General features: G+C 33.9%; 1 protein-coding gene across 1 annotated transcript in view; it reads left to right on the plus strand.

The window, feature by feature from the left end:
• Nucleotides 1-15685, plus strand: part of p (WD40 repeat domain-containing protein pink) — a 306375-nt gene that overhangs the window by 48093 nt on the left and 242597 nt on the right. The window contains exons 3-5 of the mRNA XM_090396034.1: nucleotides 9434-9544; nucleotides 12264-12325; nucleotides 12477-12663. Coding sequence (XP_090252160.1) covers nucleotides 9434-9544; nucleotides 12264-12325; nucleotides 12477-12663 — 360 coding nt within the window. The remainder of the gene's footprint in view (nucleotides 1-9433; nucleotides 9545-12263; nucleotides 12326-12476; nucleotides 12664-15685) is intronic.

A 15685-nucleotide genomic window follows, 5' to 3' on the forward strand; every position in this document is an offset into this window, starting at 1 on the left:
AGGACTGGTGGTGGGAGAACTAGGGGACATCTATGGAAGCTGGGCAAGGGTGTTAGAGCCGGGTTCTTTACTTTTAGAGTGGTAAATGAGTGGAATAAGCTGCCTGAGTCTGTTGTGGGTGCAATAACAGTGAGTGAGTTCAAGGCAAGGTGATAGATACTGTGAGAATGTCGAATAGTTGTGTGGACATGATGTTTAGGGCCTCCATCGATGAGTCTAAGGACTCCCTGGAGTTGCCTGTAATAATTTATTTATTATTTTTTTTTGTCTCAGATACATTACATACATTTTTTTTTTTAAATAATAATAATAATTCATTACGTATGATACATACATTACATAGTTTTGATTACGTATGATACAACTTTACCTACATTTCTTTATATTTGATTCATTCATGTATTCTGATGATAATAATTTTTTTCGCAATAATAATTATAATAATTTATAACATATGATACATACATTACATACTTATCCCTACATATGATACAACATTACATACATTTGTTTACATGTGATACGATATGTTACCTGCATTTGATTACATATGATACATTTATTTATTTTATTTTTTTTTATCTTTGATGAGATGAAATGTATTTTCTGAACTTTCATCCTCGAAGCTTATTTGTGAGCTTATCTGAGGATAACACCAGTTATTATTTATTGGTATATTTGCTGTATTGGGAAGCTATGAAATCAAATCTATGTTTAATTGGCTTGATTTCCACTGCAGCTGTTGATTGAGAAATTCGCACATGCACGTACACACACACACAACACTTGGAATGTCTTGATGTGTTGCTGATCTGGAAGCCTGAACGAATATATTGTGTTTCATTGCATTTGTATGGTATTTTGGGTGTGTGTTTCTTGTTCATAGTATGTCCTTAAAGCTCTTTTCAGGCTATTGTAGTTTGTAAGATTTCTGTATTCAAAAGGTAATTTGTTGTCTGGGATGTAGAAGTTTCGCTTGGCCTTTCCGTAGTGATTATTGTATTTATATATGATATAATTAGTTGTCTGAGGTCTTGTTATACGGTATGTATTTCTGACTGTTCTGTAGTTGGCATCAAAATAATGTTTTAGCAGAGCTGCATAGTGACATAAATTTTGCTGTCAGTATTTTGTGTTCTGACATTGCAGTGTATATAAAGTCATTATTGTCTCTTTGTTCCCAAAAGATCAGTTTTATCATTTTGTACTGTAGCGACATTAATCTATTTAGTTTGTAGGGTGCACAGAAAGCATATGTCGTTATAGCGTATATTAGTGTTTTTTAGGCGTGTGGGAACTATGTCTTTTAACCTGTAGAGTTTGCCAGTTATTGTTCGGAGTTTGTTGTGTAGATGGTTTATGTGGTTATTCCAGTTCATATCTCCATCAAAGCAAATTCCAAGGTATCGTATTGTTTCAACCTGAGTGATTGTAGTGGTTTTGCTGTTCTGTGTGTTTTTTATGTTGGATGGTTATATATTTGTTATCAATTGGTCGAGTCAGTGGATTTCTGAATATCATTAATTTTGTCTTTTCTGAGTTTAGGTGTATGGAGTTTTTTGTGAGCCAGTCTGTGATCAGATTTATATCATGTCGCATATTTGTTTGGGCTATGCTGGCGTTATTATGGATGGATATTATTGCTGTATCGTCTGCGTATTGGAATATCTTACCTTTGAGTGGTAACTGATTAATATCATGCGTGTAAATGTTGAATAGAGTTGGGGAGAGTACAGCTCCCTGTGGCACTCCACAGGTTATTGGTAGCTCTCTGCTTCAGTTTGACCCAATACGTGTGGTATGCTTTCTATTTTGGAGGTAGTTTGTAAACCACCTGTGAAGAGGCCCATCTATTCCAACATGCCTCAGCTTTTCTAACAAGGTTTGATGTGTGAGTGTATCGAATGCTTTAGTTAGATCAATAAAGACTACCATGGCAATTTTGTTTTTGTCTAAGGCGGTATTAATTACGTCTGTAAAGTTTTCCAAGAGAGATGTTGTTCCCTTATTTTTCTGAAAACCATATTGTGTTTTGGGGATAATATGAAAGGTCTCTGTGTATGCTGTGAGTTTCTTCAGTATGATCTGCTCCATAATTTGATTGATAATTAGGTAATGTTTCTATGGGTCTGTAATTGCTGATTAAATTTCTTTTTCCGTGTTTGTATATGGGTGTGATTATGGCAGTCTTTAGCATATTTGGTATCTGTCCTGTTTTAAATATTTTATTTATTCATTTTAGTATTATAGGACTTAAGCTAGTTGCATGTTGCTTGATATCCTTAGGTCTTATACCATCAATTCCTGGGCCTTTGTTTGGTTTGATTTGATATATTGCAGAGAGAAATTCTGCTTCTTTTATGGTTGGGAACCATAATGTCTATTTAGTTTGTAGGGTGCACAGAAAGCATACATATATTTTGGCATAGTGCTTTGTATATTAGTGTTTTTAGGCATGTGAGAACTATGTCTTTTAAACCTGTGAGTTTGCCAGTTATTGTTTGGAGTTTGTTGTGTAGATGGTTTATGTGGTTATTCCAGTTCATATCTGCATCAAAGTAAATTCCAAGGTATCGTATTGTTTCAACCTGAGTGATTGTATCCATGGAGGAGTGTACAACAAGCTTCTGCCTCCTCATGGTCCTTAACACTATATATTATAATATAGTGTGAGTTCTGTGGTAGATTTTTTGAGTTATGGGGTGAAATGAGCAAGTGGGAAAATGACGCATAGGCAAGTGGTATTTCCCACTTGCCTATGTGTCAAAGATTAACTCAGGGATCAGCTGAATAAAAAAAGTCATGAAAAGGTTCATCTAGTCAGCAACCAAAAACAAGCTTGTATATATATATTAACTAATGGTCTTTCTTCTAGTGTCTAGCAGTACTAGAAGCAAAACTTCATTTCCACAGGGCTACACAGGTGTCCTAAGTTCCAATTATACATGTCTTTATGTATTTCTACAAAGCAAAGCATTTTAAATTTAGAATATGAAAAGCATAACTTTATTATATTAGATTAGCTAAGCTTGCCTGAAAACCCAGCTCTTAAGAGTTTGTTTAGAAGATATCAGTTTGTTTTGGGATTGACAGGAAAAATGATAAATCATTTTATTGAATTATTATATAGGTATCTTCATGGAGTCAGAAGACCCATTGCCAGAGGCCCACACTAACCTTTACACACAGTATCTATCATACTTCTCTTAAAACTCATTCACTGTCAGAGCATGTACAACTACTTCTGGCAATTATTCCACTCATTCACCACTCTCCAAGCAAAAAATATAGTCTACACACCCTTACTAACCACAGTCTTGCACAACATCCATATGTGACCCCTAGTTCTCTATTTGTCATATATTGAAAATTTTTCTTTATGTTAATTGTATAGAACCCCTTTAGTAGCCAAAACTTATAAATTTCTGTCATATCTCCTCTTTTCTGTGTATCAACTAAACTTTGCAACCCACACACCTGTAATCTATCCTCATAGATTCCACAGACCTGTCACTAGCTTGGTTACTTGTCTCTGGATCTTCTACACCACTTCCTGATCACCAAGAAACCCAGGTGACCAAATCTGTGGACAGTTGTCAAGATGTGGCCAAATTTAAGCCTTACAGAGAGGGATAAATTAAATATTCAGTTATTTAAAAAAATTTAGTACAGTACTTATAATTGTGTCAAAATCGGTATATAAAAATTTTAATAATGCAGGAATCGAAGAACAAAAATGTATGGAAACATAAAAATATATAAATTAATAGGAATAGCAAGGATATGAATATAATCCAAAATAAAAAAAGAAATATGCAGTTTACATATTTTCAATATGCAAACTGCATAAATGCTAGGAACGAAAAAATCTGTATCATACATGACAAGCCAGCAGTGTCAATGATATTGTGCTGGTCATTTTGAGTAATCCATCATACTTAATCATATTAAAAAGAATATATTAAACTTGCATGTGTGTGTGTGTGAGAGAAAAGATATATGTTTCCATATATTCATAACATCCAGTATACAAATATACAGTTTAACTTAACTACTTAAATATGCAATTAATTAGTTAAGTATATAATACTCTATTAGTATAATGCAGTAAATATAATATAATCTATTTGTATTTCTTTTAAATATACAATTAACTAATTACTAAAGGAAGAGCCATAAAGCTTCATTTTAGCAATGTAAAATTACATGGAAAAGTGGATACTAGATCCAACTTTATTTCAAACCCAAATGTTTGTAGAATTAAGGATCAATATTCTTAAACTCCATAGTGCAATTGGAAGAATGATGGTATGTTGTACCCTTCCATTGTAAAAACCTAAGTTCGATTCTTGTCATGACAAGAAAAATTTTTATAATGGTTTTTTTCAATTGAAGGGGAGTTAGCCGATCTCATACAGAGGTAGCAGAGTTGTTTCTCCTGGAAACTCTGGTTTTTCATCTGGCATAAAGACAAATCTGCCTTGAGTACACATGCAATTTACATTCAAAAAATACTAGTAGTGGTGGTGGATTGTAGATGGCATTGGTGTAGATGATGGTAATGATGGTTTGAAGCATTTGGTGGATTAAGTGTTATGGAGATGGGGAGTTGTAGAGTAGGTGCCCTCCCTCGATCAGTGTTTGGACTCCTTAGAGGTGTCACATAATTATTATTACATGATACCTCCAAATTATACAGCTTTGACCCTTAATGTTATTATTATAATATTAAGGGTCAAAGCTGTATAACTGAGAGGAGACCTCCACATAGCCTTTAAAGGAATGCAGAAAACTGACCAGGGCTTCTGACTTAATTTCCAATCCTCCCTGGATACTGAATGAATGAGGATAGGCTGGCAATTTGGGATTTAGCTGACCAGATTGTATTCTTATTGGCTTAAACCACAATGTAAAATGATGGTATGATATAACAGAATTTCATGCTGACTGGGGCATTGCCTGGTTAAACAAGGCCCCATTGTTTTTGCGAGGAAACCAGGCAGACAAACAGCAAAAAGTCAGCTACTGGAACAAATCCTCAAATACATCCCAACTCAACATCACCAGAGTTCAAGATCAATACTATCAACATAAGAAGCCTGAATGGCAAAGAAATTGAACTAGCAGAAGAATTTGATAAGTATCAAATCGACATAATAGGTGTCACTGAAACTAAAAAGACAAAAACTGATGAGATCTTTCTAAGCAATAAATGCAAAATGTTATATTCAGGAAATAACAGTCAAGGAAAAGATGGAGTAGCTATAGTATTCCACACTAAATACGAGGCTAATCTTTTTGAATGGCAGGCAATATCAAGTAGAGTTATGTGGGCAAATATCAGAATGGGGAACTGGACAATGAGACTTATTTGTGCATATTTCACTGAAGGTTCTACTAAGGTAGGTGGTGGAATTTTTTGAGGCTTTAGAGAAAGCAACTGACACAATGAAAAATGAAAAGTTGGTCCTTGTTTGAGATCTAAATAGCAAGTAGGAAATGATTTTCAGACATACAGAAATATTTTGGGGAAATTAGGAGAAAACAGCAAAGCTAATAATAATGGCAAATACTTGTTGGATTTCTGCTTAGGACATGGACTGATTATTACTAACACAATGTGTCAGCATAAAAATGTACAAAATTCACATGGAGAGAAGAGCCAAGGAATAAGAAAAGGTCTCATTGACTATGTTCTGAAATTGGAAGTGACCACCATTTAGTCTTGAGCAGAATAAAATCGAATTTCACACAGAAAAGAACATGTAAGAAAGTTTTAAAGCGAATAAAAGTTGAGCAGCTCTCGGATGTGAACTGTAGACTAGATCGATACACAAACATTATTCAAGAAAAAATGAAAGAGTTTGAGAACAGGAACCGAACCTGAGATTCAGTGGCAAGCCCTGTATAGAAATGTATTTTTCATGAGTGAATTCTTGGTTAGTGCATAAAGTAATTACTAAAGGAAGAGCCATAAGGCTTCATTTCAGGGATGTAAAATTACTTAGGCAAGTGGACACTTGGATAGTACTCATGTCTTTTAAGTAGTGTAAGCTAAGGCAACTCAGGGATGCTGAGGATTGTATTCTTGTAAGCTCTCAGGTCAACATATGAAACTCTCATAGTTTCTACAAACATTCAGCTTTGAAATAATGTTGGATCTAGTATCCACTTTGCCTATGTAATAAATACAATTAAGTATTTAATACACTATTAATATAATGCTATAATGCAGTAAATGTAATACGATTAGTAATTAAGCGCACTAAAACAGCCATACGTAAATAGACATTTTTATTCCACTTAGCAGCTCCAAGTCAACTTATTCACAGAATTAACCCTCTTCGCCACCCCCCCCCCCTCATAGCGCAATTGAAAGAATGATAGTATGGTGCACCCTTCGATTGGAAAAGGCTTAAGTTCGATTCTCGTCATGACTAGAGGAATTTTTTTTTTTTTTTTTTTTTTTTTTTTTTTTTTTTTTTTTTCCCCCTTCTCCCAGTTGAAGGTGAGTTATTTAATCTCATACCTGTGGGTAGCAAAATTTTTTCTCCTGGAAACTTGGGATTTTTCATCCTGCATACAGACAAAATTGGGCTTGAGAACACGCAATTTACAGACAAAAACTACTAGTGGTGGTGGGCAGTAGATGATGATGATGGTAGTAGTGGTGCGCTGTGGTTGGTAGATTAAGTGGTAGAGACAGAGAATTGTAGAGTAGGTGCTCTGCTTGCTTGATGATTCTTTGGACTCCTTTGAGGTGTCACATAATAATAATAATTATCAGGCGGTTCATTAGTTAAACAAAAACGGGATCGCTACCAGCAGCCAGTGGACTTTCATGATGTTGCTGAAGTTATTTTTCATTTTTACTTTTAAATTTGGATCACATTTGATAACTTAAGATCAAAATTATTTTTCATTTTAATTTTTATTAATTGGAAAACAGTCATTTCACGTAAGGGATCGCACACTAATGGACTGATAAAGAATTTAGAATGTATGCTTCTTTAAAAAGAATCGTATTTTAAAAAAGTAGTTCAGAAGGAATTAAAGCAGATCAGTCAATTTTAAACATTCGTGAAACAAGGAATTAAGTGAGATGGAATCTCAGTTATAACAACTGCTAGTAGTTCTTACATGTAAATGTATACATGTATCTATACATATATCAGTTTCAAAATTAGAATTATATTATCAAAGAACCAGTCAGATATAAACTTAAATTTTGACTTCTGTGAATATAAAAAAGACGAGCAAATATCAAAAATTAAAGAATTAGAATTGGATCACTGTTTTAGTTTTACTTTGGGTGAGTGTAGCAGTATTGGAAATAAAAGGTATATCAGTATATAGTTCATTCAGATATGAAAAATTTTTAATGTAGGATTAGTTTGTTTACTCAGAAAAATGTTCATCAAGAGATATTCAAAATATTGCGGGCTCACGAATGCAAGAATTTGGATTTTTTTTTTTTTTTTTTGTGCATGTTGGGGGAACATTGTGGCTATATGAAGATGAAGTGAGGATGATGCTGAAATTTGGATGTGAAAGCTCTTGAAAATTTATGCTACCTTAATCATGCCATTTATTTAGCCGTTATTGATGCATTTTAAGTATGATAAATAACAAGTATACTAAAAAAAATAATTTTCATGAGCAAAATTGTATATTCTTGGGAACAGAAAAATAAAAAAAAAAAAAACTGAGACTCAGAAACTCTAGAACCAACCAACCAATACACTATAAACTCACACAGACTTAATCTCATATGCATCCCATTAGTTAAAATAAGTTACTACTATAATAATACCTCCTCTTTACTTTATTATTATTCGTTATAATTTGATATTATTATTTAATCATTTATTATTAAAACCTTCGAACTGCGCCTTTATGTTCTTTTCCTTAACAGTCATAACACTGAGTCATTGCTTGAGCTAGTTCAATCACTCTTAATCCTCTCTGGCTATAATTTGACCCCCCCCCCCCCCCCCCCCCCAAGGTCATAAGTAGGCTATTTTACACGTGTACGTAGTCTAGATTTAGGAAGTGCTTCGGGCTGGAACCAATTCCCTTGTCTATCCTGCTGACTTTCTCTTGCACTGATCTTAAAAAATTTATTTGCTTTTTCGACTGCGCCATTAAAGATCACATAGAGGAATTGTATGTCTTTCCCATACATGCAGGAGAAATGTCTAGCTCAACACGGAAATATCTCTAAAATTTAATTCTAATTCAAGCAGCATTTTAGACTTGGTATCAGTCAGTCATGGCTATTATATCTTCAGGACACACAGGTTCTATGTTTTATGAGACAGTGCATTGGTAAGGCAGAATCAGGCAAGCTATTAACAAACAAAACTGTTTATTCATTCTAAATCAAGGTAATTACAAAGATTAAAACTACACATACCAAAATATCACTCTCTGATTAACTCAGCTAAATAACAATGGAGACAAAGTTAAGCATGTGTCTGGTTCTCCGCTCGATTAGATTAGCAATTCTCGCTTAAGCTCTATGACAAAGAATGTATATATGCTCATGGCAATCAGACACGTGGGTAAACATATACACACTCTAACTTAACTCAGGCAAAAGACAGAATTAGGCATAACTAAACTTTACAATCAATTTCCCTTTCATCACATAATATTAGCAAATTTCTCTGAACTCTGTATACAATTGGTTCACAATTAATTAGAAGTGCAGCTTTCCGACTTCACAAAAATGTTCTTTACGCTAACTAACTAACTATGGGATCGGCATTCTTAGTTTTTTGTTTTTTTTTGTGGTCCTGGTTTTTATATGTTTTTCATAGTTATAATTTAATATTTTATTAAATTCATATATTTGTTATTCTGTGTTTCTGATTTATATATTTTTATATAGACATTTTTGGTTAAACAATCCCTACATTTTTCTTTTTTTATACTGATTTTGGCCAAATCAAAAATTGTGTGCTTAAATTAAATATACTTCAAAATGATTATTTTCTTTGCTGCTATCATAGTTCCATATTTTTATATCTTCAGAAACATACTCTTTGATTAATATAGTTGAAAATTAATACCAGATTTATTGTTTTGGGTGAGCTATATAAAATTTCATATTTCAGAAATCATAAGTAGTATAATTTTAGTTTTTGCTGATAGAATTTTAATGGAAACCTAAATTTGTTGAAGCTCAGAGTGAGAGACAGAGAGAGAAGAAAACAAACCAGTTGGAGGCTTCTAACTTCCTTTCTTCTTTTTCTCTCTCTTTTCTTTTACCATTTTATTTTTCTTTAATGTCAAGAAACATTCATAGCATTTTTTTAAAGTAAGCTTATTGTTGATTATGATTGCAGTAATAATTGGACATAATTTAAAGGTATAATGATATGTTATATTCAGCAATAAATATATTCATGTTAATATTTCTTTTATTTAGTATACATGCTTTGATGCTTCACGCAAGTTCATAGTTTTCGGTACATCAAGTGGAGGAATTGTAGTTTTGTATCAGGAAAATCTTACTTTCTTAAGTACTCTTCCTAACAAGGTAATTCTGTTAACTGTAAATTTTGTAATGAAAAATATGAAATTTCTATTTACTCTCTTGCCATTGAAATCGTGTTAATTATTAGTCAAATGTTTTTTTTTTTTATGATACAGTAGTGATGTAGCAGTGGTTGCAGCTAAGCAAAAACTTATTATTTTTTAAATTTGAATCTAATCAAAGAATGCATTTAAAAGTTCATATCTCCTACATATTTTGCTTTCTCTCCTTCTCTCTCATTGAATTGTCCTGGCACTTTGATCTGCAGCTCTTTACCATTAAAGCCAAAATGGAAGGAAAAAAGTAAACACCTTTGTATTTCAGAATAGATAAATAGCTAATATAACTTACAGCACACTATATTCTCCTGTTTTCTTGCTTACTAATATTTCAGGATCACTGTTAAAAAGCCTTCATGGAGCATCCTGATCTGACCCCCTCTCCAACTTCTGGCTGTGGGGATTTCTCAAAGACAGGGTTTATCAAGATCATCCTGACTTGCCAGTGTTGAAAGACAGCATGATACAGCACATGTGCAACATCAGTCCTGACCAGCTGCATTTGGCTGTTGAACACACTGTGCAAAGAATGCAGTTTGTTGCATACCAAGAAGGGCATCACATTGAACAGTACAGCCCATGAATACATAATGGAAGTGAATAAAGATTTGTTATTTATCCTTGTGCCACTTTTCTTCGTATACACACACAAAAAAATTACTCCATCTATGTTCAGTACATCATAAAGTGCACTCGGCAAATTTTGGAACTACTTTTTTTGTTCCCTCAGATATTGCTTCTGTATGTTGTACAATGTATTTCTGCAACGTTTTGCAGCATTTGAGTCACTGAGTGGCACTCCACAAAGCCTTAAACAGGGATACTTGAATTTTGATCATCCTGTTTAATACTGTCCTGATACTTGTTTCAACACAGTATATATACAAGGGGGGGGGGGGCAAAATTAACTGGAATTATTTTTTTTTAAAAAATTTATTACAGTTTATAATACCATATTTTAGTCTCCTTCAAAGTACTCTCCATGAGTCAGTGCACTTGTCCCAACGCTTTTTCTACTGCTGGAAACAATTCTGGAACTGTTTAACTGGAATACTGTTTATGGCCTCTAGCAACTTCTTTCACTTAGTCAACATCAATGAATCGCTGTCCTTTCATGGTTTTCTTTATCTGTGAAAATAAAATAAAAAAAAAGTCACATGGAGAGAGAGAGATCTCGCAAGTAGGGAGGGTGGGAAACAAACTCCATCTTGTTTTTCATCAAAAACTGTTGGACAGACAAGGTCGTGTGAGCTGGGGCATTGTCATGGTGCAGAAACCAATCTCTGATACTCTACATTTCTGGCCATTTTCGTCGCACGCTACCACACAGTCTTCTCAAAACATTGAGATAAAAATGTTGGTTCACTGTCTGTCTAGGAGGAACAAATTCTTTGTGTACAATTGCGTTTGCATCAAAAAAAAAAATCAAAATTATCTTAACATCTGATTGAACTTACCTTCTTGGGTCTCGGAGAATTTGCATGCTTCCATTGGCTTGATGCTTATTTTGTTTCTGGATCATAACTGCAGCACCAAGACTCATCCCTGGTCACAACTTCTGAAAGAAATTTCTGGTCATTACTAACGTGCTCCCTCAAATCATGGCAAACATTCACACAATGATTTTTTTTTTTTTTTTTCCTGTGAGCAAACAAGGCGCAAATTTAGCAGACACATTTCATTTGCATCTGAAATTCACTGGCACAAACTCCATGACAAATTTGTCTTTTCGGAAACTTGCTCAATGGTCTTTTGACAATCTTAATTGATTGCCTGGCAAACCTTTTTGATGTTTTCATCATTTGTGCTTGTTGAAGGTTGGCCAGATCATGGTTGGTCTTCGACTGACAAGTCTCCATTTTTGAAACAGGAAAACCAATCATAGACCTGCATTTTACCTAAAATATCATCCTTAAAGGCTTGCTGAAGCATAACAATAGTTATGCTTCAGCATAACTATTGTTATGCTGAAGCATAATTTAATAGTAAGCACTGACAAAAAAGCAGCCAGAACAATGAACTAGTTCACACACGATGACACCACTTGCCAGACTAGCATAGAAAATTGCACACTTACATTGCCTAGCAGCAGCATCTGTAACTAGAAAATGTGCATTCACCAAGTTCAGATACCAGTTATTTTTGTGTATCCCCTCTTATGTATGTTGTGTTGAAATAAACTGCATAATGGCTGGCCTGGTTGGCCGAGTGGTTAGTATATCTGCTCTCTAGCCAAAAGGCTGCGGGTTTGAATCCTGCCGTAGCCTTGGATGTTTGTGATTGTCTGTGAAAATACTAGTGGTAGATGGCGTTGATATAGTTGTGGTTCATTGTAGTTGGTGGATTGTGGGTGGTGGAGACGGAGAGTTGTTAGAGTAGATGCCTTCCCTCAAGGAGTCTTTGGACTCCTTGGAGGTGTCAAGTAATAATAATAAAAAGTCATTATTCTGCATAATTCCTCATAATGCCAGTTCTAGATGATCTCACAAACACGCACATATGTACAATGTATTCATTCATGTAACCTGTGATTCTTACTAACTTTATAAAAAGACGTTTTAGAATTTCATAGCATAAATGAACAGTTAATTTTTGTTTGAAATCAATTTTTATTTATTTATTATTATTTTATTCATTTTTTTTTTTTATGAAACTGTTAACAGGAGGGAGCCATTAGTCAAGTTGCTGTTGCACCAGATGAAAATATTTTTGGATTTGCAACAAGGTAAATAAATATATCTGAAACTGTTATTCTTTTTCTATCAAACATGCTTCATTGAATATTGTATGATAATCTTGCTTTTACTTTTTGTTAGTAGTTATAACTCATTTTGTGCACTACTACTGAGAGATTAAAATTTTCTTTTAAACTTTAGCCGAGGTCATGTTATTGTTGTGGAACACAATGCAGAAAAAGGTACGCAACAACCACAGAGATTACAAACGTCCTATGAACACAAAGGAGCCCAGGTGACCTGTTTACAGTGGAACAGTGCAACATCAAAGTTGTTTGTTGGAGATGATAAAGGAAAAGTGTCAGTTATCAATGTATCTACATCCAGGGTAATTAATTTGAACTTTTTTAGTTATAGAGGAATATTTAAGTGAGATAAAGAAAATTGTAAAAATGTTATGATATGCTCAACTGTATACTTCTGGGTTAATGTACTATAAGCATTTTCCTGTGAAGTGTCATCTCCATCTACTAGGTTGATTATTATGGATCTCTACCTGAGATAAATAATAGTCAACGCATTTTATTTCTCAACTCATCATTATAGTCAAGATGGAGAATATAGATAAAACATACCTGCATAACCTCATTAGACTGTGGAAGAAGAAACATTGTAATTATATGAAGAATGTCTTGTTTTATACATTTTAAAAGCAGGTTTTTATATGCATCTGGACTCTGTCCCCAGTGAGACTTTGCACACATTTTCTCTAAATGGTAAAATATAAGACCACCAAATTTGGTATACAGTTCCTCTTGTAACTGAAGAACTGTTGGGAAAATAAAACTTTTGCAGATTGTATTGAAATGGTAAGAGTTAGGACAACTACATTTGTTTTGTAGCTTCCTCTTATAACTTAAAGTAGTAAAAGAAATAGGTTGAGTTCTAACCAACCTCTTGCAGATTTCACCCAAAGATTTACAAGTGAAATTCTTTTGTTTTGTGTAATAATTAACTGTATGTTTTAAAATTCTGGTTTCCTTGCTATATCCTGCTTTACTTGCTTACAATGGAACTATTCTGAGCTATTGATTTCTAACCTATCACTGCAAACATTAGATGATCATATTTTCTCTTTTAAGGTATAATCTGCTGTCACACCTGTTGCTGTGGCAACGTAGTTCTTCAGTGTGCCTGTTGTGGTAGATTAACTTATTAAAAATGAACGGCCAGTTGAATTAGCTAAGTGACCAGTGTCTGCTCTACATCCTGCAAGTCACGAGCAGCTTTGAATCTCACTCTGGCATGGATGTTTGTGTACAATCTTTAGATAGTATGTGATTTTTGTTTTCGAGTGTGAGACCATCATCTGCTTACTGGAATCTTGAGGCCAAAAAAAAGTGCATTTGGGCCCTCCAGATTATCTGACCCATATCTCACCCATGTGCTGTAGGTTCGTTTACAAACTTTGTAGGTGTTATTCACATTAAAAAAAAAAAAAAAAAAATCTGCATTCAATGAATGAACAATTTTAAGATGTGAAGAGTAATATTTAAAAAATATTAAAGCAACTGATATAACTGCAAGAAAGAATATATCTTATAAATATAAGATATATATCTTAAGTATTAAAGAAAGGTATTAAACTTTCTCCTAGTATGAACTTAAACACTCCTTTTTTCTGATGATCAAATAATATAATAATTACAAATTCTGAAGATAACTTACAAAAGGATATTTTAAATTTAAATGAGATAGCCAAAGATTATGGAATGATAGTATCAACAGAAAAATAAAAAACAATGGCCTTTAAAGGACTAGATCCAGTAAGAACTAAAATAGTAATCGATAACAAGATCTTAGAACAGGTGAATTCATTTAACTACCTAGGATGTATGATTACATATGAAAATGAAAAAGATATAAACATAAAAATTGCAAAATAACAGGTGTAATTAACTCTGTATTTAAACCTTACCTAATTCAAAAACAAACCAGACTAAAAGTATATAATACATTAGTCCTACCAGTTCTATTGTATGGAAGTGAAATCTGGACAAGAAAACAAAATGACAAACAAAGATTAATAACAGTTGAAATGAAGTTTATGAGAAAAACTGCAAAGTATACACTGTTCGATCACAAAAGAAATGAAGAAATTATGAAAGAATTAAACCAGGAATCAGTAATAGAAAAAATTAAAAATTATAAACATAAATGGATGGAACACATTGAAAGAATGAAAACAGAAAGATTACCAAAACAAGCCTTAAAGTACAAACCACTAGGAAAAAGAAAACCAGGACGTCCTCTTAAGAGATTCAGTGATGACTTCTAAGGCCGGAACAGACCACTCTAGGCCTACAGCACATGGATGAGATAAATCCTTGACAAGCATGATGATGATGATATATAAGAAGACATAAAATTAATTAACTTTTGTTCTAGGTGTTTATTAGAATCTTCCAGATTCCTCTCATAAATGCAGTTTGTGGTAACAAAGGCTGTAAACCTGTCATACATTTATTATTGTATGATATGGGTTAGATAATCTATATTTCACTGTTCTACAGACCAAACATGGTATTTTTTCAAGTCACTCATATCTATAATAAGTAGGGGAACTTATTCACAATGGGCATCACAAATTATACAAATAATTTTGTATAATTTTTTGAAATACTTGGTATGATACTTGTTGGAAAGAAGTCAACAGATGCCCCATGGACAAAGTGCATCCTGCCATGTAATGAGTCATTTGTAGCCAGTATAACTTGGGGAAATATGATGCTCCCAAGTCAGTGCAACTGTGTCCAAGTGAAATGGCTGCAAGAGGCATTTCACTTGGACGTTTGAAAGAGGCGTTGTGATAGGATGCCATATTTACAAGCCTATCTTTTCGGTAAAGTGTTGACAAATTGGGCCATCCCAGGTGTGATGGTATGGCATGCCATGGCTGTTTGTTCCTGGCCTCTACAGAACTCTGATCCCAAACCTATTGAACATCGGTGGGATGAATTGAAGTGTCAGTTGATGCCAAGGGACGTTTGTCCCACAACAATCCAGAACCTCATTATGTGTCTACATTTAGATTGGTCCAAAATTATCATTGATTGCTGTTGTATGCTTGTGGGAAGTATGCCCCATAGGATTGCTGCAGTCACAACAAAAGGAGGTCTTACATCTTATTAAAGTGAGTGCCATGGCTGTTTTTTCCTCACACTATGGTGTCTGTTGATACTTTCTAAGCAGTTGTTCACAAACATCCATACCAAAGTGGAATACAAACACACCCAACCAGTTGTTTCTGGTTTCTGGAAAGTGAAGATGTCATCTGCTCTTCTAACCTGAAGATGCATGAAGATTGGTAATATCAGTAATTGATTTCAGAGAAATTTTCTGACTCATGT

The sequence above is a fragment of the Typopeltis vanoorti genome, chromosome 7 (genome assembly GCF_054136105.1).
Source record: "Typopeltis vanoorti isolate ZY-2024b chromosome 7, IOZ_Tvanoo_1.0, whole genome shotgun sequence".
Taxonomy (NCBI): domain Eukaryota; kingdom Metazoa; phylum Arthropoda; class Arachnida; order Uropygi; family Thelyphonidae; genus Typopeltis; species Typopeltis vanoorti.